This window comes from Brassica oleracea, chromosome C8, assembly GCF_000695525.1.
Source record: "Brassica oleracea var. oleracea cultivar TO1000 chromosome C8, BOL, whole genome shotgun sequence".
Taxonomy (NCBI): Eukaryota; Viridiplantae; Streptophyta; class Magnoliopsida; order Brassicales; family Brassicaceae; genus Brassica; species Brassica oleracea.
The window spans coordinates 41301424-41327487 of record NC_027755.1 but is presented as its reverse complement, the minus strand read 5'-3'; the positions used below and the strand labels follow the sequence as shown (position 1 = coordinate 41327487).

Genomic DNA, 26064 nt, shown 5'->3' with positions numbered 1-26064 from the left:
TTAAAGAGAACCGTATCAACCCCCTAATAGAAAGTTCTTTTTCTTTTTTAATTATTGTTTAACTCATTGTCGATTCAATCAAAATCATATTATTATTTTTTTACAGAGGTTCTCGGTGAAAATTCTCTCGTTGCTCCTTTTAAATTAAATCATACAAGAGCCACACTAATGAACAAAAATTAACTAGAGATAATTTTGACCAGTGAGAATTGTACGGTGAGACAAGCGTGATCGGAGAGACTGTAATCATCTTCCGGCCACAATCCTTTCTCTGTTTCTTGCGGAAACAAAACCGCTTTCTTCACTTTCAATCCAACTGCTTCTTCTTCCTTCTTACTCTCCATCACCCTCTCTTTGCACTTTCCAGACTGATCCACCGTCCTCATGTTCCAAGTTTTCTGACAATACATTAACCACATACATCAGAGTCTTCGAACTTAACATTTTTATTGGTTTGTGGCTTTCGTTTTACCTTAAGTTTTTCATAGTCGAAGACACCATTTCGAGCAAGATCAGCTCGAACCCATAGCTCTTTTGTCTCTTGGAAGCTAAGTCCATGTGGTATACCCGTTAGATTTGCCTTTTGAAGTGCTTGGCAGAATCCTGAGTAAGTTAGTGAATCACTTTGCTTATTTCCCCCAAGAAAGGCAAATGCCTTATTGTCTTCAGCTATGGAAGCTTTCTGTAGTTGATACTGGAAACACCATCAAGATATATCAAGAATTATACAAAAAGTGATTAACAATCTTTGTTTGTGAATATTTGCAATCAATCTCACTCACCTTGATAATGCTGAAAACAGCTTCCACCCAACTTGTTCTCAATGGTTTTCTTGAATTGCTCCTAGTAGGTTTACAGAGCCATATGAAATCAACTCCGCATATGTTACCCCTGTGGTTTCTATGGCTAACCCACTGAAGATATATAAGAAGAAAAACGGTTAAGGATGAACCAGGCTTTAATAACAGTGAGGATGGAGGAAAGTTGGTAGGAGATTTCTAACCTTATGAGCATCACTATCCGTATACTGATGAGCAACATCATATCATGATATGAACCCTTGAGATCTCAAGAATTTGTACACATGCCCACGCTTGCTTCCATTCCAGTCACTAAAATTCAAACTCTATGATCAGATTGTATTTATGGAGGGAGACATTTTGAAATACTCTTTACGACAAAGAAGCTCACCCGCAGAGAATAATGGGCATGTGAGTAAGTTTATTTTCCTTTTGGTAAGCTTCAAGATATTCGAGAATTTTGTAAACCTGTCAGGAGAACACAGAGGTGATCAAATCAAGATCAACGGTCCCCAAAAGAAGAAGGATGGCAAACCTGATGCAATCTTGCAATAGATAAAGTAGAATCATGTGGGAACAAGAGATGAGTGTTGACTATAAGAACTTCTTGCTGAACATCTTGTTTCCCATTAAGTGGGAAGGGAACAAGCGATCTGACATGTAAGAGCTGAGCAACACGGTCTCCAAAATCGTTAAAGAGCAGCTCCCGGTAATTTACAAGTTCAAAGTAGTCCTTATGTATGGCTGTTAAAAGACCTGTTAAGAAATAAATTCAATCAATCACAAATGAGACAAGAAAGAGACCTAACTTTGATCGCAAGCAAATCAGATAGATCACAAATGTATCTTTGGATAGTCCCATCTACGTTCTCTCTAATCTACTGTTAACTGACGCATGTCAAGCCTCTTAAGATTCTTAATGACTTTGGAAAGAAATGTTATACCTAGAAAAATTTAGCAAGAACAGTATCCTTGTACTCCTAAATCCTAACAAGAGCGGGAAAATTGTTTAAATTAACAGCATGATAAAATGGAGAACCTTTGCTTACCATCGCCACGACGGTTTGTTCTAGGCAACTGGAAAATATTGTAGCCTGCAGTGGCAAGGCGATCATGGTACATGTTCACCAATTCTTCATTTGCAACCCAAACTTCCTAATGAACAGTCGCAATTCTCTTTTAACAACATACAAAAGAGTCAACGTTGACTTTTTAAAGAATTATATTATAATCTTATTACCTGCAGACAGATCACGGAAGAGCGTTGATGGAGTAACAACTCTAATATATCCTGGTTCCGAGTATACCAAAGGTCGCGAGAATGGCTCTCTCGATTGCTCTGATTCTGTACACACAACAAAACCCATGTCGTCTAGTGAGAAAATTTCGGAAAATCAAAAAGACATGAGGAGGAAGAAGAAGGGAACAAACAAACAAACAAACCAGTTGATCAATGCGTTTATAAATGGGAGCCAAGATATTGAAAGTGGTACACGATATACTCGTTGAAGAAGCTAAGCTCGAGTTCAGTCTCTGCACAATCACATCGGATCTCTCACAAGTCGGAACAATATAAAAACTATCAAAAACTTTAGTCACGACTACTGACCATAACTGAAAGCGCTTTGTTGTGTCTGCCGGTAAAAAATATATATGAGAGTCGTGAAGGGATGATGATGAATATGGACCGTTGATTGATGATGAGCCTCCCTCCTCCTCCTCCTGTGATGCCTTTCTTTTCGAATTTACAAGCGGATGGATGGTCTCAGATTTATATATTTTTCTTTTTGGCACGACTGATTTTTTTATCAAATTTATTTAAATTCATGACTTTTATGTGAACCGTTTATTTTTTATTTATTAAAAACGTTCTTAATGTATACCACATATAACACTTCTTTTGTAAGGTCCATGAAGTTTCATTCACAATTGCTACTAAATTTTCCATGTAATTTCGTTCATCAATTAGACAATTACCATTAAAATTTTCCATGTAATTTCATTCATGACTGACTAAGCAAATTCTTCAAAAAAAAATTCAATGATAGTAGCAATCTCTTATAAATATGTGTCTATTGTCGACTTGTGGAAATATATATAGAATACAATGTTTGTGACTTCTCAATATTTTTTTTAATAAACTAGTTTCTTATGTGTCGATAAAATTGTTAATTTTAGTGAATTAAAAATAATATATTTAATTGATATTATTAATTTTTATTTACTGATTCATGTCAATTCAATTTTAATTTAGATTATTAACATGTGTATATTTTAATATATAATATGATTTCATAAAAAACGAAAATTTCGCATAAAACCTTGATATTGAAAAAATTCTTCCTTTCAAAACATTATGTTAAGCAACATAATGTTATATATTTTCAAGATTAAAACATGTTTTCCTTATATCTATACATTTTTTAGATGGTTACAAAAATAATATAAAACCAGTTACCTTCTGTTGACTAAAAAATATTTTATGATTACTATTAATGAGATGATTCATCAATTTTTGCATATTAGTTTTTCGTTAAAACTATTACCCACACTTTCTTTACATGTTTATTAGAATAAAAAATAAATAAACTATAAAACTTAAATTTTTCTTACTAATATAACACAATTTTCAAAAACAAATCTTAAAAAATTGGTATTATTTTATTTCTTAAAAAATATTAAAACAAATATTTTAAAATACTTATTTATCATAAGCCTATTTTTATCAAATACTTTTAATAAACTAAAAGTATTATACTTAACCATATCAAAAAAATATTTGTTTTTGCTTAATATTTACTTTTGGTTTTAATTAACTATTCTTTATACTTTAAATTCAATATTTACAAAAAAACATACAAGCAAATCAAATTCATATGTTTAGTATTATTTAAAATAAATTTGAAAATATTCTTGGTATATTTATTTAGTTATTTTATATTTAATTTTCAATATATATATATATATATATATATATTTAATATATTAAGTTATACATAATTTTATTATCTAAGGTAACAAATTAACCTGAATGCAAATAAGAAACTACTCAAAATTTTATGTGTTTAGATCAAAAAACAATTATAGTTGAATACAAATAATTATATGCAGTCTAATACACCTAAATAATAACTAAACTAACTAGATATTATATATTTAAAATTCTCTATGTAATTAATATAACAAATAATTTTAAAACTAAGTCCATGTCCGGTAATTTTTAGAGTTGGGCGGATTCGAGTTGCAGGCTTCAGTCCTAATTGACATATCTACTCTACTTTACTTAGAAAATATCTAATAAAACAGTCAGTCATTACTAACTAATGAAAAACCCAAATATCTTTGGAGAGGAGTAAGATATTAATGATGAGAAATGAGAGTCATGCTTCTTGTCTCATGTCGGTGACCTTGACCCGGTTCCTACCAAAGCAACTTTTTCTTCTTTAAACAAAACTGCCATGGGTCAAGTTGCTTAATCACGTCGTATAAAATTTATGTATCTTTTTTCTTTTGTCGACGCATAAATAAATATTAACGTTGGGTTAGAATCATTATTATTCTTTCTAAAATAGTTGTTTCTGTTACACACGAATTATTGTTGTTGATAGTTAAACGATTTATATTTGAAAAAAATATAATAGTAAAGCTCATGACCAATCATAGTGCAAAAAAACCCATTTAGCAGTTAAATTTCATTGGGCTATAGCCCAGCACTCCTATCGAAGAGCCGGTCTTGACAAGCATGCTGTTTGGTTTAGTCGGAGACAGAGGAAGAAGACAACAGATAACTTGACAATTTAAAGCAAAAACTCAGAGACAGAGAGGATGTAAATGATTCGAACATAAAGCCGGAAACAAGAAAAAAAAAAGTCTTCTCAGTTTAGTTGGATCACAATAAAACAGAGCTCTTAAAGTGGCTTTCCACTTATCTTGACGTCATTTCTGATTGCTCCTTGGATCATCTTAACGACAAAGTACTACAAAAAAAAAGAAAGAAAAGTTTATTTAGCAAAGTTGGACAAGACAGTAAAATCGAATTGGTGTCTATAAAGTGGATGAAGTGTGTTATTTTTACCTGAGCGGCGATGATAAGAGGGATGAGTTTCTTTCCTTTATCATCAGAGTAAGATCCATCCACCATCTTCTTGTCTACATGAATCGCTTTCTTCTGATTCGTTGCTACATCCGTTATCGCCTTAACCAAGTTCGGGATCCACGCTTCACCATTCGGTAATGCCTAAACCAAGAGAGAGAGTGATCACATAAGCGATTTTTTTAACACTCTCCAAATCATTACAAGTCAGAGTTTAAACAAACCTTTTCTTCCTTGTCATTCTTGCTGCATCTCCCACTGTTCTCCGCATACACAACCTCAATTGCAGAGTCCTACAAGCAAGTAGAAGCATTATAACTGATTCTTTTCCCAAACATGGTAATACTATTGTAAAGCCATAATACCTCAAACTGTTGTTTCCCCATCTTAGAACCAGCGCGGATGGTTTTGAGGAGAGAATCTGATCTCTTGGAGGAAAATGTTTCATAGGAAAGATCATCAGGCGGGGAGAATTGAGCATGAGTCAGAACAAGCAACGTTTTGCACCAAATCTCTTTTCCAAAGGTTTGGGTGATAGCTTGAACAACTTGCTTATCTAGCTCATCCACTCGATACACATCCAGACGATCAACATAGAGCAACACATCTATGGTTCTGTTCACAAGAAACCTGCCCCCAAAATTCCGACAAGGTAAGCCCCAACACACAAAATCCAACTTGAATACTTCAGTTGAGCAAAACAGTTAAGCAAATTCACAATTTAATCACAAAGGAATGACATGAGCTCATATGAAACATGGAGTTATAATCACATAAACATGGAGTTAACCAAAAAAAAGCCAATAAATGACTGACCCTTTGATTAACTCGAGGGCTTGGTGGTTGACATAACCAGCTTCGACAAGGCCAGGGGTGTCAATAATGTTAATAGTGAAGCCTCCCATTGTTCTTGAAACCATCACTGGCCTCAAACCCTCTGCCTGAAGATTTGAAAAATGACTACACTTTCTTAATCCCAGCTTCAATTATTGCAAATTGCAAATTCAATTGAGGCTTGCATACCTGGAAAGGACTGACACGGACGACTTGTTCACCAATAAGAGAGTTGACAGTGGATGATTTTCCCACACCGCCTTTGCCCATTACAACAACTGTCAATGAGTTCATATCCTGCAAAATTACACAACCCTTAAGAGTATCACAAACAGTGCAAAGAAACATAAAACAAGTTTTTTTTTAGAAAAGAAGAAACCTTTTGCTTCAATTTGGCGAAGAATTCAATTAACTTTTCCTGGGTAGCTGCTGGAAATTGCTGAAACCCAACCCATTCGCGAACAATGGACCCCATCACTCCAGAACCAAAACAAAACAAAAGGTTAAAGCTTTATATATAGCGCTAAAGCTTAGAGATTACGAAATCGAATAAACGTTGAAAGAGATAATCTTTAAAAGACTCGAAGGAAGGTACCGTTGTCTGAGGTTTAGGAGAAAGAAGCCGAAAGCGTTCTGGAGAGAGAACAAACAATGTCCATGTGACCTTATCGGAATTTACTTAGTGGATTTTATTTAACTTCACTCCTCTATTCTTCCATTATTTATTTAACGGCCGCGTAACTTTATAAAATAAACAAATGGACCCCATCACTCCAAAACGAAAACAAACCGTTATAACGAATTTTAAGTTTAAATATTAAACAATCTCGTCTCTCTCTCGCGACTTTTAGAGCAGGATTATCGGGGAGGGGGAAGGGGTTTTCAGTGTAGTTTTTAGGTTGGGGGGCACAAAAAGGGGAAAAACCGGCCACAGGAAAGCCGAAATAAAGATCGATGTTAGGTGGGTTTTTGGACTGTTTGCGGGTCCCACTGACACGTGACGGTCCGCAATTAGTTGGTCTTTATTTATTTATTTTTTTTGTACTCAGACAAAAAAAATAAAAAAATAAAAAAATAAAAAATAAAAAACCCCATGTGGGGTTTCAGCGTTAATGATGGCCTTACATCCTGTTTAATATAAAAGTTTCTCTCTCTCGTCTCACTACACTAGTTTCTTTTTTTTTTGATAATCCAGGGGTTTCCCGCTTCGCGGGTCATTCTCCTGGGTCCGGTCAGGCAGCAGTCCATTTTACCCGGGAGGGCTTTACCTGGGTTGTATCGAACCCAGTACCGCTTTGGTGTCTAGAAGAGGCAGGGTAGTTTCCGCATAAGGGGAATCGAATCCGGATGGTGGTTACCCCCACAGGCCCGTCCTGCCACTTGGACTAGCTCATCCGGACTACACTAGTTTCTTGGACATCTTCTTCAACAACACATCGATGGATAAAGATAAAGGGAATTCAAATTCAGGTGACGACTCTAGATTGATTCGCTTTTGTCTCAAGAATTTCTCTAAAATATTTTTCTTTTTTATTTAGGCAACTATCCGTGGTGGAAGAACAGGGCATTAGCGAGCCCTTGGAAGTTTCCTTGCGTCCAAAGTATCTAGGTTTGGGTTATGGTTCGACGTCTTCACCTAAACCGAACGTTGTTGTAAGTTTCTTGATCTTGGTTTAGTTTCTTGTAAGATTATTCTCTGAGATTTGTGCTGTGTTGATCAGACTCCGAAACAGAAAGATAAAAACAACGACGCTGAACCCGACAAGAAGGAAGCTGATGATGACGTGGAAGAACAAGTTCGAAGATTCAAGGACGAGGTTGCAGCACTGCCACCACCACCAGCAGCTCGAACCAACACGACTGAAGTGACTGCCCGGAAGAAGAGAAAAGCTGCTACTCCCGTCAACTTGATCGTTAAATCTAAGAGAAAGAAGGTTCCAGTAACGTTAGTGCCATACAGCGACGATGATGAGAGTGATGATTAGGATGCGTTTGCGAGAAGTTTCAGGTGCCCATTTTTTTTAATCCTTTTTAGCTAGGTACGTGGTACATGTACATATCTCTCAATAGGAAAACTAAGGAACGAGTGGTGATTTGGTTCGTGAGAGGTTGAGTATGTTTTATGAAACCATGATTTGGATCTTTCGTCAGTCTTTATTTAGCATTTGTATGCGAGTTAGAGATGAAAGGAAAGAGTTGATAAACTTTTAGCATTAAGGTGGAATTAACCAATACAAAGAGACATGTTTTGCTTATTGTATACAAAGAGACATGCTTTGCTTCTTAGTCTTGCACAGCACTGGAGGTGAACTGAGGCCATGTAAGTAAGTCCTTCATGGTAACAGAAACGAAACGTAGAAGTAAAGTGCTTCTCTATAAAACTTTAGATCACATCATAGACTCTCTTGAAAAAACTTGTTCCGTTCCTCTAAAAACGTATTAGTAAAGTGCATGCTCTATCACTTCGTTTAGTGCCTCTTAGCCACAGATTGCAAGAGCTTGTTCCTGTATAAACATGCAACCTGGGATCTGTTGAGATTATCGTCTTCCATCTTCCTGTGAAGTTGTTTAGCCATTCTTCTGTTGATTGCTTATACAACATGACACTATCTGGTTAAGTTGCTGTTCTTCTGCCTGCCTGCCGTGTTGCTCCAAAACTTTAATAACATATCGGAGTCATGAACCTCTTTTGTATATCATCAACAAAATCCTAAGTCCAGGATGTTTAATGAATACAACTTTTACCTCATATGGAACTCTCAAGTGATTATTTATGAAAGAAATATCAAAATCTTTTCACCACTTGTCCTTGTTCAGATCAAGATTGTGATTTTAACTGCAGCAATTGGAGTTTAAGAAAGATCAAAACTTTATGGAACACAAGAGTAGAAGACAAAAACAAAAACGAAAACAAAAATTGAGTTTAGATGAAAACAGAATGACAGTTTCCCCAATGTCTTGCATCATCAAAGTCTAGTGTTATGGCAGGGCTTGTGTTCCAACTTACTTACCGGAAGATGATGTCCACTGAGTCAAAGTTGTGAAGCTATCTCCAGGCAAAGCGCACAGAGGCATCACTCAATGTTCGGACAAATAGTGTAACTAATCACAGAAACAGAAGTCAGCAACATGTTGCAAATATTATTATTCTATGTTATCTTCATACACTTTGACTCAAAGATTAAAAGCTTTCTGACTGAATTCCAAATTCTATAAAATCACACAAACATAAGATACCTTAAGTTATATAAAATAAAGTTTTGAAAAAAAAAAAAAGCAAAAGACTTGAAAATATATTCAGACATAGAGAGAATCCGCAAATAACAAGTTAAGGCCAGTATATGATGAGTCTGAGAGGACAGCACCGGACCACTCAATGTTCCCCCAAACCTCCCATACCTCCTCCTCCTCCTCGCCTTCCTTGCGTCTTGTCATTTTGAGGGTAATCTCGGCATACCAAAGCTCCAAAATCTGATCAGGACCTTGGGCTTCCCAGAAGATGGCCATCCTCTGGACAGAGAAGGCGCATAGTTTGATAATGTGTTGCTGCTGCAGCTCTTCCAAACCCTTGACTTCCTTCCAACCAAACTCACGCGGCAAACGCCACAGTATTCTCCCGCCGATACCACGGCAGAAAAACGTCTGATCAAACAAACGCCAATCGTTTCTATCATCCGGGTTAGACTCTCTTTCTCCCTCTGCACAAAACGTACTTTCGCTTGTCGAGAAAACAAAGATTTCACCATCCTCGTCCACCGCGTAGACATGCTTCTCGTCCATCACCATACTTTCTTTGATTTTGAGGGGCATCTTGGGGGTAGACACAGACAACAATTCCCACGTTCCGGTTTCGATATCATATACCTCAACCCAGTTCGAGGAATCAGCCACATCCCAGCACCCTCCAAACACGTATATCTTCTTATTCTCCCCGTCCTCTATCAAACTTGCCGATGCTCCGCTTCGAGCCATCTTCATAGGCGTGATGCGGTACACTGTGTGCTCGATACAATTCAGAAACGTGACTTTCGATGTTGGTTTGCCGTTGATGAGTCCACCGATAGTATAGATCCCCAAATCCGTCTTCACAAAACATGATCCTGTTACCGGATACAAGTTCAAATTGACTCGTTTCAGCCGACGTTGCATGGGGTGGAGGACGAACCAACATGGGCTTGGATCGGGATACATGTGCATAAATACGTACAAGTATGGGTCCACGTTACCCATCCGATACCTCACGGCCCAGAATCTACTCGACACTGCGTAAAACCGGTGTCTCCTAGAGACCATAGCTAAGGCCACGAGGTCCAATCTCGACACCTGGGCCAGGCAGTCCACAAACACATCATCTGGCAGCGACCACAGCCCACACACCTTCGTCTCATTCTTCCTCGTCTTCAATGCCAATTGACTACATCCACATCTTCCTTTCATTGATTTGATTACCGCGCTAGGCTTTCTATGAGAGAGGATCCAGACACAAACCTGATTAGAACCACGCCTGATTGTGTCTTCAATTTATTTTTATATTTATATATACCATTGTCGTCTGAGAAAAAAGGAAAGAACATTGAATCATTGGAATGAATGGATGAACCAAGCGGTTTAGGACGGTTCAGTTACAAAATCTAATTTCAAAACCAAAATTAACTATTCTTATTCACAATAGATATGCGTTTCATTATTTAAATGTTACATGAAAATAAGTTCATGATATATTTCATAATTGAAACCCTCCTATATAGGAGTAGTATTTATGTGCGTTTCCGCATTTACTTTTTCTTTTCTTTTAAGAAATTTTAAATTTGGTTGTTTGATTCAATATCATTTTCATAATGTTATTCATAAATACATTTTTTGATATTTTAGAATTATTCATAAATAATCAAAATTGAATTTAGTGTCGAACATATTAAGATATACATATTAGTGTCTTTGTGTATGTGTATATACTTGCATGAGTGTTACCTTTAAAAACGTCTTCATTAATAGGAGCCAGCTGGAGATATCTGATTAGAGGAATGTAATCACCTTCGTCGAAACCCCACATCCTGGAGACGTTCATTACCATGGCGGAGGCTTGCCGGAATGCCGTCGTGACGGTGGCTCTTCCTTTAGACGCCATATCAGCCGCAGTCAAACTTTTACCCGGTCAAGTATCATCAAGTCTCTCTTATCTCCTCATCACACGGTTACGCTATCTTTTGCGGAATCATTCAAACATGATTTGATCAGTTGCAGCTTGTCTGCATTCAGGGGCGTCCCTGAAATGTTGTGTGCCATAAACATTTTAGTAAGATTTTAACAAAAACTTTTTTTTATAAATTTGGAGGTTTTTTCAATGTAAATTTTTTTAACAAAAATTGGGGATTCTAGTACAATATTTCACTTCGGGACCACCCTTGTCTGCATTTCCCTGAATCAGCAGTATCAGTATTAGTACTAGACCGTTTAGGTCCTTCCCTATCAGCTTGAGGTCCTCTATCTTTGTATAAATCGGTATTTTGCATGTTTTAAAAAGTTTATACTGAATCAATACAAGAATCCACACGCCTACAAATAGAAAAGAGAAGACGGATTTATGAACAAAACCTTTTCTAAGCTTTTCAGCATTATCTTTTCCACGTTGGAAATAATCCGCACTATAACTAGAAAGAATGTTAAACTCTGATTTCGGCCGACCCATAAGCCTGTTCTCTTGCAGAAGCTTCTTGGCAGCTTCAATGTTCTTCAGCTTGTATCTACATCATCCATCCGAAGAAACCATTAATCATTACAATACTGAAAACACTTGTCTTCAATGATCAATCTATGAGAAAGGTATTCATATTCGATGGGAGTTGCATTTGTGCTATTCCGGTAGTACACTACTCCACTGTGTTGAGCTCTTTTCTGAGCTACGCTTCTTAACCTGAGAAAGTTTTTGGAGACCGAATCTAATTCTTTCTACATTTTTACATTAAATTCCTAGAAGCAAATGAACTTTAAGATGATCAGGTATCTTATATAACTCATCTTCCACTCGTTTCAATTCGTTTCAACTTCCACAAGACTCTTTTCTGTTTTCTTCACCAGTTCTTATTCAATATACTTGGCTGTCAATAAAACGAAAGGAATTGTTGTCATGGGCCTTAGTAGTTAGCCCTTTATACATTTTCAGGCCCATCTTAGGTTTTAATGGTCCAATCCCAAACCTAAACCTCGTACAATCATAGCTAAACTAAACCTTATAATTATTAAGGGAGTGAAGGGTAAATATTAATATTATGAATCACAAACTTAATCATTAAAAGTACTCATAAATCATGATTTATCTATCGGATGATTTATTTATTTAATTTTGATGTATAAAAAGATAAATTATCTTTTGCAAACCAATATAAATCAGATAATTACAGTAATAGATTATTTTTAGTTACCATAGCATTAATGAAAAATCTTGATAGGTTTCTCATCATAAACGTGACGATATTATCATTTAAATTATTTCTTCGTAGCAAGCCTTTCCTTAATCTTATCAACCATCTTAGACTTCACCTGAAAAGTCTTTGTCAACACATCTTCCGACAAAGCAGGTTCCGCCGTAAAAAGCGTCGCTGCAACAGAAACCGCTCCTGGTAGCTGACTATTAAACACCGACAAAATCGATGCTGGAGATCTGCCATTATTTTTTCTGAAAATGCACAAGCCCTCTTGGCAAAACAAAAACTTCACCAATCTTAATGGTTTTTGAGAAAAGCTTGTTTGCCGTCGTGATAAACCCAACTTCAACTAAAAATAAAAAATAAAAAATAAAAAATAAACCCAACTTCGAGGACGTAAACGACTTCAGTGGCGCGTGGGTGAGTATGAGGTGTTCCAACCACCCGGCGTATAGTCTATACGTGCTAAAGAGACGGAAAGAGTGTTTAGCCCTGGGATCTTCTCCACGTTGGCTCCAGTAACGGCGGTGGTGGAGTTTAATTTATGACTGCGGGTTTTGAAATTCCGGCAAAGAAGAAGTCGGACGACGTGATGTTTGACGTTTCTTTGCATGGAGATCCATTCAATTTGTTCCTGTGATGCGCACATTGTGCCATTTATCATGTATCACAAGGCATATTTGTTTATGATGTAATTATTCATCATTCACTAAATCCCTGATTTTAATATATTGTCATTAAATATGTAATTGACTTAGAACCTTGTTGATTCAGTCATCCTTACGAACTCAACTGTATTTTGATATGAAATCTACTCGGGTCCCTATTTATGAATTACTTGTTCTTCCTAAACGATACGAGTTTTAAATTATGTTAGTTTATTTTCGATATACCATAGAAATGTCACAGAAATATATCGAGAGATTTCAAAGTTGGACAAAGTATTTAAAACAGTATGATAAATTAAATATCTTAATAGAAGTTAGTAATATAAGATAACATAAACCACAGGGATCGTATAATGTTAATATAATGTAATATAAGAGTTTTAAATTATGTTAGTTTATCAGCAACGCAGAGATCTTGAAGAGCATCGGGATCGTATGCATGAATCGAACCGATAATATAAGATAACACGATGGTAATGAATATTCTTGAATTCATCAAGGCTAAAAATGTGACGAAATTACTACTGTTTAGTTTGAGAAAAGAAGCTCCAGGTTCTTGATAATAAGGGATAACTGGATCATCTTTTTGGTATTTATAGAACTTAATTAGACCAGTCCTGTTGATTGACAAGTCATTGCTTGAGAAAAACAAAACAATTCATTTGTCTTTACCAAAATATGAAATGTACATCAAAGCTAAGTAGGTAAAAAACTATAGCTTTCTAAAAAAAAAAACTATAGCTTTCTGACATGTCTTTCACTACAACCAATTCTAATTTTAAACGACACGAAATTTATTTACGTATATTTATTTTTTAACTAATAGAAGTAAAAAATAAAATTTTATATTTTACATTTTAGAATAAATCCCACATTGGCATATTGTCCTATTTTACAATCTCTGTTTTTCCTCTAATCAACGACATTTCATAAACTTTTCTCTAACAGTTTACATATATTATAGTCTACCTCCCATCGTATGAGAAGAGAAATCAAAGAAAGTTGGGAAACAACGAACCAAACCACAAAGACATTGAGGAGAAGAAGCTGGTGGAGGAAATAGAGATTGGTTAGATGAGTGTGGGAATGAAAGATTACTAAACGGTGGTGACGGCCAATTTGACGCCGCGATTAACGGTGAAAGGGTTGTTTGTTTGGCCGGGTTTAGGCCGTGAGCAATACCCATCGCCGTCAAAAGTTGGTTGTGCATTCCAAAGTCTAATGTCGCCTGAGGAATATATGGATTTGTTCCCATTATTGACATCACCTGCAATTACAACATTATTTTACAAATTAGTTTTTTTTAGAAAGGGTTTTATTTTATAAATTATTTTCTGATGTCTATATAAAATACATATATTAGCAGCAATGAGCAGCTCTATATATATGATAATCTTATGTTTATACATACAAAACAAAGAAATTCAACAATTAATCATAACTATATATTATTCCCTATTTCTCTATTGAATTTTGTTGATATCAGAAAATGCTCTCAATTTATATAAATAAAAAATCTATATGTTAATTATACACTCTTCAAAATTATTTGTATTTTGAACAATGAACATAAAATATGTTTTAACTTGAAACAAACACAATATATGTGATATAAGAAAACTACAATATACTAATTTAAAAATAATCGTGTAGACTGTAGATCATTAAAACGTTATATCATCTAATCGACCATCTAAAATGTGTAATTAATTGACCGTCTTATTCTTTTTGACACCCAACTATGTTTAGAACAACCAGCAACTATATGTAGAGATATAGGTACTATATATAAACATACATATACTAAATAAAATTATAATATGGACCTGGAGTTGAAGTTGAAGATTTTTCATATACTCAATGGTCTTATCGAGAACCGAAACCTTATCCGTCTGAAAATCGAAAAAAAAACACTGCCGGTCATTAGAAACCGGAACTTTAAGGCAAGATTGCTTAATATATGGAACTATACATGTATTACAAAGTGTATTATTATAGAGAGAGTAAGAGATAGCGAGGGAATAATATATTAAAATATACCAACCTTGTGACAGTTAGGAACAAGCTGCTGCAGAGTACGCATCTTGTTACTCATCATATCATCTCTTATTCTTCTCTTGGAACTTTTTCTTGTCACTAAAGGAACCTTTCTTGAAAAATCCTCTGATTCATCCTACACAGAAATCCGCGGAGGCAAAAGAAGTTAAAACAAAAAAGGTCAAAATGAAGAATATACAAAGACATCAAGGTCTCAGGTTACAATTACATATATCAAATATATGTCGACTTACATCACTTAAAATCTGAACACGACGCCGTTTCGGCTTTGCATGCTTGTTTCTCAAAAAACGTCGATTATATTCTGAATAATCTTTGATATGAAGATGATGATCACCGGTTTCAGAATGTTCATCAGGGACAACCAACGTCAAATCTTTCTCGGAGTTTTCTTCTTCTTTACGATTCTCTGGAACAATTTGAAGATGAAAATTTGCTTGATGATAATAAAAGTAGTCGTCGCTCCATTTTAAACCGTTGGTTATACGATCTTCATCACTTCTTGCTCTTACTGATATATCTTGATCTTTCAAAGCAAGCGATTCGACATCGTTTGTCCATTCCAGTCCCATGAAATCTTGATTATTCAACCTGAAAATAATAGTAAATTATTAGGGTTTACGAGATTAATTAATGAAAAAGAAAAAGGATCACTACTGAACTGTAAGACAAGAAACCTAAACTATGAACTCTGCCTTTTTAAGTATACGTACATGTTAACAAACCAAAGAGATATCGGAGATAAGAGGATTTGAGAAAATTATTCTTTGGCGGAGGGGGCTCAAGATTTGTCCGAGAAAATGGAATCCCATTTCATTTTATATAAGAACATTCGGTGTCAGCAAATTTAGTGGCCCACTAGTATTACGCCACGTTTCTTACTATGAATGGTTCTTTTGGTTTTCTATAGAAAATGATTTTTGACGTACACTGACAATAATACAACAATCCGACTAGATTCTTTAATACCTAAAGGAGTGAGGACAGGAGGTTAAAGTTTTTTTTTTTTTTTGAAAAAGCAGGAGGTTAAAGTTATGACATTTAATTTGCCTAATATGAATTGCTTTTAAACATTAAACTCGGTCTTTTAAACATTAAACTCAAACGATGAACACATCTTTCTCTATCTTATTGAAGTAGAAGTACCTAAAAATTTTGTTTGGTAACTTTGATAGTAGTAAAAAAAAACTAATACTATTTGGAAACTTGGATAGCTTAATAAGATAAATTTATTATTTCATGCTTAAAACTTTTAGTTTACACTAAATGGGCTTTTAATTCTCTTATATCTTTGACCCGTTTTTGTGTTGGTCCACCAATGATAATCAAATAATGCTCTTTGACATACATACAAAGCGTTTTATTCCGTATCAAACCAAATCATAGAAACCAAAACTGAAATATTTCTTAACAATAATATTTTTTAACAGTACCATTCTATGGAATTCCTGTTACACAATACAGTAAAAAAATACATAGTTTAAACATATTAACAAAAGTAGTCAAACTAGAACCGTTAACTTTTCATTTTTTAAAGTTTGTATATAATGTAAAATATGCATTCGCGCAATCGCGCGGATCAAGATATAGTTGATATTAAAGTGTTGATTAACTTCTTTTATTTTGTGTGCAACTAGTGTTGATTAACTAAATTATTTTTAAAAAAAAATCTAAAGGTCTACATGCACACAACTCAATCTCGATGTATATATGCATGCATTGATGAATATAAGACACACCTAGAACTGTAATGCACAAACGTGCAGGACCATTTTATACTTCTCGTTGCTTGTCGTCGTTATACTTTATTTTTGCGTTAAAAAAAAAAAAATCAAATATCAGATATTCAATCGGCTCAAAGTATAGCGAAAAATAAAATGAGTTAAAAAAAAAAAAAGTATAGCGAAAATAATTGATGGTCTCTGGATATGTAAAACAGTGGACCAACTACAACCACAAGTATCACATAATCGATTTTTTTGTTGTTTCCGCGCAAGGATAGACGTAATACTTTTTATGTTTCATTATAAGTGTCATTTTGATATTTTTCATAAATTAAAAAAAAATTGTATAATAGATTAATATATTCTTATTTAATATATGATTAATTAAATAATAATGATTTAAATAAAAATCTATTGGTTATTCAAAAGAGTAAAAAGTATATTTAATATATAAATTTACATTAGAATTGTAGAATAACACTTATTTTGAAACAAAATAAAAAATCTAAAGTGACAATTATTATGAAACATAAGGAGTAAATCATAAGTCATTTTATCAAATGAAAATTCGCTGATTATTTAGGTGCTAAACGGTCCCTGGAAAAAGTTCGAACCAAAACTATTCGTCATAAAAGATGACGAGAGAATAATTAACTAAAATACTTGTATAAATTAATTAACTGATGGATCTATATTATTCTATGTATGTATTTGTGGTATAAGTGTTTATGATATTTCAGTATAATAAGAAATTTTTTATTATAAAAACTCGTTTCTTAACTTTTAACTAAAAAAATAAGAACCGGTTCTTAAACAAAATATTTAAGAACCGATTCTTAGTTTTTTTAGTTAAAAGTTAAGAGACGGATTCTTATATTCCGGTAAAAACTCTACCATAATAACCCTACCATAAGAACCCCCATTAACGATGCTGGTGTCCCAAAAAAAATAAAATAAAAATAATTCAATATCATCGGACATTGCAAAGTTATGATACTAGGACGCTTATTCTCCCAAACACTAATGTTCGATTATTTCAGCTAATAATAGATTCAGAGGCGTGCTTACAGTTATTGAAAAAGACATTTGCCTTAGGTCCCCGAATAATATTACTTTTTTTAGGGTCTCAAAATTTAAAATAATTTCTAGTTTAGTTGCTTAAACTTATTTTCTAAAAAAAATTTTCCACGAGAATCGATTAATTCACTTTCTGAATCTATGTATTTTTTTATATGACATAATATAACATATTTACGTAATAAATTTATTTTTGTAAGTGTTAAATTTGTGTATTTGCCGAAAATGATATATCGTATTAAAAAAATATTTCCATTATAATTGTATATAAATTTATTTTTAAAATTTGTTTTAGGCCCCTAAAACTATTCTCACGGCACTGAATAGATTTCATAACTATGATAGAGGAAAAGCAAAAATAAACAATAGTTTTAGGGTTTTATCCAGAAACCCACGTGGGTTGTGGCCCTAGATCTATATACTACTATAACGAATAGTGTGTTTCTTGTCTTCAGTAACCCCACGACACATTTATTGGAATTTTATTGTCACGTCACCATCACCCATACACCGAGCAGGTGCGATGGTCCAGGTTATTATTGATGCCTAGTAAAATATGTACTTCAAAACCATCGCTCTCTATGGGATAAGTTTTTAGTGAAATTTGTTGCTGAAAAACGATAAAAAGTCCAGTACTTAGAAAATATTTTCTCCAACAGAAATCATAATAAAACTACTCTATATCAAACCAACAAGATTTTTTTTGTATGGGGGTAAGTGAGTGAATGAATTATTGAAGCAAAATACTATTGTTATGTTTAAAGAATGTTAGATAAGTATTTATGTACCTCGCTTTGAATCAAATGGGCCTGAAAACCCTAAAGGAGAGGAAGAAAATGCGTGTCGTTCACGTGAAACCTCGTGATGGACATGCTTGTATGTCTGACACTCAGTGCTTTCAGTTTTGTTGGTGTCTTAGCGAACGACGAAGCAAAACCTCAGCCACTCCATCGCTTCCATCTCCTAAAAAAGACAACGACCTTTCGGAGTATAAGTTCTAATCTACAGTACACAGTTCAAATAATTGAAAATTGGAAAAGGTTTGCATTATCCTTATCAATATTCTAAAATATATTTTCTCCCGTCATTTATCTTGGGACCGAAACATGAAATTCTTTTAGTTTTGTATGTAATCGACCTAATGATCGATATTTCAACACCAGCACACCATCCTTTTCTTTTTTAAAAACACAATACCATAGCTAAAAATCTAAGTCCTTTTAACACAAAAACCAGATGAAATCATTATACAAGAGCATGATTAATAGGATAGACTCTAAGGGAATTTTTAGACCATGATTTGACTTTTTTTTTAATAGACGTATTTTATATCTCTTATTTATGATACATTTTTTAGTGTTTCTTAGTTAAAAACTATTTTTTAATTTCTAATTACACTAAGATACCTTCTCTAAGAGACCCATTGATCATGGTTTAAGTACATATGAACATGAAGACATACATCGTGTAAGTGTAACTAATTCTCATCGTATTTTTTTTGTTAAATATGTAATTGTAAGCAGTATGTATATGAGTATATTATATAAAAATGGCTTTGTATAATCCTCTATATATTAATTGAGGATTTTTTAAAAAGTTATAACCTAAATTTTGTAAAAATTAAAAAAAAAATCCTATCCTATGTGGTACTTGGTATGCCTTCTAAATCTTATTTCAAAGAATTCTAGAGCACCTTAGATAAACTATAGTCTAAAAAATTATACTCTCTAGCAAAATAATATTTCGCAGGCTATAGTTGGTCGCATATATCAAATATTTATTGTTTCGCATGTTTTCCTTAAATAAAACCTACGGAATTACCTAATGTGATTAAAATATATATATAGCAATTAATGATTTCAAATAATAAATTTTTGATAACAATCTCTATACTTTTTATCATTTTTATTTATTTATTTATTATTAAAATAAATTACATAATTACATTAATCATATAATAAAAATCTAGATTTTTTTGTATATATTGTATTTTGAATTTTTCAAAACGAGTATAAATTACTAAAATTATTAAAAGTCTCAGATAAACTTTTATGATCAAGGTTTAAATTTTTTCTATATTAAGATACAATGATTATAAGACCATATGAATAAATAATCTTATTTAAATAGGTTTTTATGTTTATATATATCATATCGTTTAAATTAAACTATACATCGTATGAAAATGTTACTTATATTTTGATATTTGCATTGAACATATATTGAAAAGTTAATATTTTAATTTTGAAACCTTCATTGTTTTTTAAATGATTATATATTATTGAAATTATTCCACATTAAAAAAGTCGTTGGTGTAAATTTACATAAATATGCAAATAATCATAAAATCATATGAGTAGAAACTTCATTTAATAAATATCCATATTAAAAGTGTACTATATATATATGTTGATATCATTTAAATTTAATTATATATCATATACAATAGATAATATTGATTATTTTTATTTATTTACCATAAAATGATTGCGAATAAACAAGAATTATAGTTTGATTTATATGCACACTCCAATTTATTACATAATAGTAACTGACTTCTTAGTTATTTAATATATATACTTATTATTTTATTATTTCATAATATGCAGAAAAACATAAAAAAATAATAAATATATAATATTTATTCTGCAAAAGGTGTAGATCTTAACCTAAGTATGTATCTCTTTAATTATTTTAAATCATAAGCATTTTTTAAATCTCAGGTCAAAACAAACAAACGAAATGAGAATAAACTTCAAAATCAATATTTATATCGAACAATAACCAAAATGAAAAAAAAGAAAAATATTGAAAATAGATAGGATTGACACATGAACGTAAACTTTTCATAACCATAATTAATTTTTAAATTACTATATCATGATATAAAACCGAGGTGACATAGTTTCATTGTAATCAAATAGATCCGAGATTTTTCGACCTAAACGTTAGGTTCTTATACGGTAAGTGATTTTTTGACCTAAAATTTTATTAAAAATGAGACTAGCTCATCAGTAAACAAATTACGTAATTAAGAAAAGTTTAAAAATGTGTTATTTTCCCCGAAATTTGTACCTCAAAGACCCAAAAAGAGGCATCATGAAAAGCGCTTGAGCGTTTATTTTGGGCTACATAATGTAAGATGCAACCATGATGAACCAACCCAAATAGCGACTATATGGGCCCACTTAGTGAAAATCTAAGCAAAGGTTTCTAGCATTTAGAACCTCTGGTTGGAAACAAAGGTTCTATCTTATGCGTAAATCGTACAGATATTTTGGTCTCTTTTCCTGTCAGAAGGTGAATTAGTGGAAGCAATGGATAGACGAGACTTAAGGAAGATGCTTATAGAATATAGATCCAGGCTCGATGGATTCAGTTGTACTTGAAGTGAAGGTATGGCCTCAAGCCATTCCTGATAGTCATTTGATTTGGTAGACGAAGCAGCGAAAGCTTTTCTCTGGTCATGAAGGCATATTCTTGGGTGGAAATTAGCATTTGGTCGGTTGTGTAAAAGGTGCTTATGAAACTGTTAACTATTTTCATTTTCGAGGTACGCTTACAAGTAATATAACATAGCAACACTTTGATAGGAAGTGAAGCTGTAGATTGCAGTTTTGACTTTAAGAAACCTCCGTTTTTAATTTATATATATATTACTTTAAATTGTGGCCAAAATAGCAGCAAAAATACAACACAAAAGCATGAGAGATGGTTGAATCTAGAACAAATCGATCATAACTCTTGAATCTTGAGGATCTTCATGAAGTGGTGAGATCTTGATCGTGTCGAGTGATGTTGGTCTTAGAGCTTCATGTTGCGTGTAATGGGGAGAAGATGATGATGATGATGATGATGTTGTGAGAAGCATGGAGGAAGAAGGGAACTCGGGGTTTGTAGGGTGGAGGATTTGTGTGAGCAGAAGCACAATTGACGCCATTGATGATGTTGATGAACTTTGAAGAAGCTTATCTGCGTGTTTTGGGATTTTTTTGGTATGTTTTTAAATTTTCCCAAGTGATTCTGGTCTGTTATATATAGAGAGAGAAACAGTGGGAGCCTCCTGTAATAAATCTAACGACCGTGGTTTTGTGTGTTTGAAATCTAACGGACGAGAGAATCCGGTAGGTTCTTAAAAACTTTGTGTAGCAAGTGGTTTCTGGGCTTTGACTTTTAGCTCCCATTTATTTCTCGCCCACATAAACTAGCTGTTCCACCTAGCAAAATAGTACATTAAATTACATCAAGAATTTCTTGAATGCTGACAAAGAAAACGAATTTCTTGAATACCAAAAAGTTACATAGTATAATTTTTATGTAGTAACAAAATATCATATACATATAAATAAAAACATGAATATAATAAATACAAATAGTGGATGTCTGTTAGGAGGTTTCAGATAATTTTAGTTTTAGGCTTTTAGCTTAGCATCAAGAAAAGTAGAATAAATACCATGGGAATACCAAAACCAGACCACATTAAATACAAAGACAACCCATAGAAAAAAAAGATTTGAATCAAATCCCTCACATGCCTGGGGTCAATGCATGCACATACGTTGACTTTTGCTTATTCAAAGTCAATAACTTGGGTCAATAGTTACTCGTTTATTCAAAGGGCCTCTGCTTTTCATAATCCATATATGCCCAGTTGCTACATTTAACAGCCCAATATCTCTCATGAAACCCATACGGATCCTAAATGACATGTAAGCTGATGTCTTATGTCTTCAATACTACTTGCCGTTTAAACAAGCTTAAAGTTTGTCCTTAAACCCCTACTACTACCATCATTATTCACTAATGCCGTCGAAGTAAGCGAGGAGGTCCAAGCCTTGCTTGAAACGGTTTGTCCTTCATATAATCTGCATTAATTTGGTTTAGTATTATGTCTGTTAAATGAACTTAAGCTTATTGGTTCTACTAAGTTGAGCTTTTGACAAAGTTGTGGGTTAACATAAGAGAAGATCTCAAAAGGCCTTATGCTAACCTGCATTTTGTTAATAATCGCTGAATGAACATTGTGTATTAGACATGTTTCTCGTTTATGAGCTCAAGTTTTATTATTTCAAGGCAGAGAACTTGGCTCAAAAATTCAGCTTTTGACTTTTTTTTTTTTTAGTTTAACAAATTTTCGAATGTCAACCAATAAATTGTTGTTTATCCAAATCCAATAACCGACTACTGCCAAAAAGAAAATAATAAATTTGTTAATTCTTGAACATCAACCCCATGAACCATGATCCATGTTATAGTTAGTGCATCCAACAAAGTCAGGAAAATATATATTTTTAGATTTATCTCCTAAACAATTCAAACAAATAAACCTGTTAATTATCCACAAGAGATAACTTGAAAAAGTTCATTAGAAGGAAAGGTTACAGTTTGTGTATTTACAATTTTAGTAATTTTTAAGTTTCTTTTAAAACTGCATATCCGTCTGAAATCTATTATTATACAAACCAGATCACTAATACATAATTGAGAATCAGACAATATCAAAACGTGACTGGTGAAAAAAACAAGAGACAATTAGAGCAAATCACTAAAAAGAAACAAAAGAAATGAAAGAAAAAAACCGCGTACAAGCTGGCACGTTCTGTACCTGGTCATAACAGTCACTTTTCAATTCGTTCGGCGACATAAACAATCCAAAACTAAAAAAAAAAACATTCTTTAGTTTTTTTCTGTTTATATAAACAACAAAGGCAAACTGATATCTTTGGGAAATTTAATTTGGGATACGCAATCTATTCATTCATCCTCTAAGAACCATAATTCAAGGTGGGTACTCTGTTTTTTCCCCTGTATTTTGATTCAAAGTTTATTTTTTGGTCTTCCTCGTCCCAGGTAATTAACGGTTTTCACATTCTCAACGAAAGATTTGATTTTTGTTACTTTGTTATTAGTTTCTGTGGTTTTTTACATTTTGGCGTATCGTAGAGTTTACTCTCTTAAGTATGTATCCTTTGATTAGCTTCAGGCTTTTACTTGGAGAATGGTCTAAGTTAGAGTTTTAGCTAATCCAGAATTAGCATTGCTCTGTTTTTGTTTTGAGACTGATTAAGTTGCTAATAATCTATCTTTATGACTTGTTCCTCAGGGGGAAGTAAAGGGCTGAATCAGCTTTGCTTTTGTGGGAGTTTAAGTAGCTTTTTTTTAAAAGACAGTAGAATGGACCGATTGGTTTCGGGGGAACAAGATTTTGAAGTAGACATTGAAGCTGGTCTAGCTCATGTTACGCAAGAATCCACTTCAGACAATGCGTCTGAAACGATTGATGATGACGTAAACTATCCATTAATGGGAGACGAGGAGAACCCGACAGAAACAAACAGTCAGAGTTTAGATGTCTCTGAGAGAAAACGCGATGTTGTAAAGTTCAAGAAACCAAGAAAGGCTTCAAAGCCACCTAGACCTCCAAAACGCCCTTCTTTGACTGCGAGTGACCACAAGGTGATGAGGGAAATAGCAGAGCTCGCTATGAGAAAGCGTGAAAGGATTGAAAGGATGAAAAAATCTCTAAGAAGAATCAAAGCAGCCAAGTCATCATCATCATCATCATCGTTTTCATACATTAGTATCTTCTCGATGATAGTAACGGTTCTGTTCCTCGGTATTCTTGTCTCTCAAGGTACCCATCTTTTTAACTCGTAATGAATCTTGTTTGGTTCCGAAATGTGTTTCCTCAAGGCTAGTCTGTTTTTTTTTTCTCCCGACGTTGCAGGCTTCTTTGCTGGCAATTCGAATCTGAGTTCAGACATCTCGCCTGCACCAATTGTTTCACCTGACAACCAATTGGTTTCAGCTCAGTTATACAATGATCCTAGCCCTACCACCTCATACAGGTGAGAATGAGCTTGAAGAAAGCCTTTTTTTTCCTTTCTAAATCAAGGACAAATGTGAACACATTTTCTAACGTTTCTCGATTAATCTGTGTAGTTTCAGATACACGAGGAAGCGAATTTCGGGTGCCGAAGAAGGAGAAGACTCAAGAGATGTTACCAGATGAGTTGATATGTGTTTTGGTCTTTGATATCAACTCAATCTGTTAACTCTTTTTGGTTCAAGTTTTGTTCTCTGTCTTGTCTCTTTGTATATTTTCTGTTGTTTTGGTGACTCGAGGTGTAAACGACCGCGTTTTATAATAAATGATGATCTGAAATTGAACCATGACTAGCCCGGGCCTGTTTTTGAATTGTGTGGGATATATTAGTGATTGTCGGCTACGTGAAAATTACGTGGTTGGGGTATTATCAAAGGAAAATTGATGAAAAACATATTTTATGTTAGTGTTCATACTACAAAACGCCCAAAACAATGAGAATGACTTTCATGCCAATTGGATTCTACAACGTTTATGGTCCAATATCCACATTATATCTCACACCCGTAATAACTATATGTTAAAAAGTTAATTATGTTTTTGTCGTCGTATATGATGCATTGATGCTAGTGGAACCAACACTATATGATGTAACATTCTGAAACTTTCGATTGTTATACATATCTCCAAAATGAAAATTTGAATTCAGTCATGTTGAAACAACATATTTTCCCCTACCAAATCACGGAGGACATGCGTTCTCGTTTGTAGTTAGTATGATGTAACATTCTGAAACTTTCGATTGTTATACATGCCTCCTCTACTCTAGCAGGGAATGTATGCCGCACCAAGATCTCAAATGAACAAGGTGGAATCAGCCGCTCTCCATCCTTAACAGCTCCATTTACAAGTACAAGTATGGTCCTAGCCTCTGGATTCGACAAAATCCTCCTGACTAAAAGAAAAAACAAGATATCAGATTGTTGTTACATACAGCAGAAGAAGAGGGAGGGGGAAAACTAAAACCGGACTCACTTCTCAACAAATTGCAAGATTAGATCCACTAACTCAGGGCTGTAGCACTTGTTATTACCTACTAGCGGTAACAAGTTACGCGCCCATGAATACAAGCCAGTAGGTAAATCATCTTGGAAGGCCTGTCAGTTGAAAAGCTTTAAGAAAAGACACTCTTTGGGTACACAAAAATAAAATAAAATATCACAGTAACCTGAGTCATCATCCAAACGATAAGCGGAAGCTTGTCCTCGCCTTGATACTTAGGTCTCCCCCTCAGCATCGGCAAAAGGCAAGTAAAAGAATCAGGTTTACCACGCAACACCATGGCTATTCAACCAATGTCACCACCTAATGGTTACCAAGATAATGGAGTAAGGACCAACAAAGGTAACTGAATACACCAATCACACAAAAATTACCTGATATTGGGTAAATGGTTACCAAGATAATGGGAGTAAGGACAAACAAAGGTAGTTAACTCACTAACTGAATACACGAATCACACAAAATTACCTGATATTTGGTAATAGGTTGTTCTTCAC

The 26064-nt window shown here is 33.9% G+C and overlaps 3 protein-coding genes and 4 pseudogenes across 4 annotated transcripts; 1 reads left to right on the top strand and 6 right to left on the bottom strand.

The window, feature by feature from the left end:
- Nucleotides 1-73: 73 nt before the first annotated feature.
- Nucleotides 74-2723, bottom strand: LOC106309429 (annotated as a pseudogene).
- Nucleotides 2724-4477: 1754 nt separating this feature from the next.
- On the bottom strand, nt 4478-6402 carry LOC106309518 (translocase of chloroplast 33, chloroplastic). The gene is made up of 8 exons (XM_013746563.1): nt 6323-6402; nt 6107-6204; nt 5917-6024; nt 5710-5834; nt 5259-5523; nt 5118-5186; nt 4876-5037; nt 4478-4777 (listed from the first exon to the last, which is right to left on the bottom strand). The coding sequence occupies exons 2-8, from the start codon at nt 6200-6202 to the stop codon at nt 4709-4711; spliced, it is 894 nt and encodes a 297-aa protein (XP_013602017.1). The 5' UTR covers nt 6203-6204; nt 6323-6402; the 3' UTR covers nt 4478-4708.
- A 2622-nt stretch (nt 6403-9024) lies between these two features.
- On the bottom strand, nt 9025-10164 carry LOC106311317 (F-box/kelch-repeat protein SKIP6-like). Its single transcript, XM_013748517.1, has one exon. It carries the CDS (start codon nt 10162-10164, stop codon nt 9025-9027), a length of 1140 nt encoding a protein of 379 aa, XP_013603971.1.
- A 739-nt stretch (nt 10165-10903) lies between these two features.
- LOC106309428 lies at nt 10904-11767 on the bottom strand (annotated as a pseudogene).
- A 446-nt stretch (nt 11768-12213) lies between these two features.
- On the bottom strand, nt 12214-13497 carry LOC106311277 (annotated as a pseudogene).
- A 96-nt stretch (nt 13498-13593) lies between these two features.
- Nucleotides 13594-15690, bottom strand: LOC106310296 (annotated as a pseudogene).
- A 7640-nt stretch (nt 15691-23330) lies between these two features.
- On the top strand, nt 23331-25054 carry LOC106310557. 2 transcript variants are annotated; one of them, XM_013747788.1, is made up of 4 exons: nt 23331-23463; nt 23783-24313; nt 24407-24527; nt 24628-25054. In XM_013747788.1, exons 2-4 carry the CDS (start codon nt 23854-23856, stop codon nt 24689-24691), a joined length of 645 nt encoding a protein of 214 aa, XP_013603242.1. In that variant the 5' UTR covers nt 23331-23463; nt 23783-23853; the 3' UTR covers nt 24692-25054. The 2 variants fall into 2 exon arrangements, with proteins under 2 accessions (XP_013603242.1, XP_013603241.1); XM_013747787.1 differs by having other exon boundaries at nt 24622-25051.
- The last annotated feature ends 1010 nt before the right edge of the window (nt 25055-26064 follow it).

Excerpts from the sequence above, each read along its gene's own strand:
- LOC106310557 (XM_013747787.1), top strand. The coding sequence starts at position 23,854 with ATGGACCGATTGGTTTCGGGGGAACAAGATTTTGAAGTAGACATTGAA. Across the intron at positions 24,314-24,406 it reads CGGTATTCTTGTCTCTCAAG|GCTTCTTTGCTGGCAATTCG; the intron begins GTACCCATCTTT and ends CCGACGTTGCAG. Across the intron at positions 24,528-24,621 it reads AGCCCTACCACCTCATACAG|TTTCAGATACACGAGGAAGC; the intron begins GTGAGAATGAGC and ends TAATCTGTGTAG.
- LOC106309518 (XM_013746563.1), bottom strand. The coding sequence starts at position 6,202 with ATGGGGTCCATTGTTCGCGAATGGGTTGGGTTTCAGCAATTTCCAGCA. Across the intron at positions 5,524-5,709 it reads GCCCTCGAGTTAATCAAAGG|GTTTCTTGTGAACAGAACCA; the intron begins GTCAGTCATTTA and ends TTTTGGGGGCAG. Across the intron at positions 5,038-5,117 it reads AGAATGACAAGGAAGAAAAG|GCATTACCGAATGGTGAAGC; the intron begins GTTTGTTTAAAC and ends CTCTTGGTTTAG.
- LOC106311317 (XM_013748517.1), bottom strand. The coding sequence starts at position 10,164 with ATGAAAGGAAGATGTGGATGTAGTCAATTGGCATTGAAGACGAGGAAG.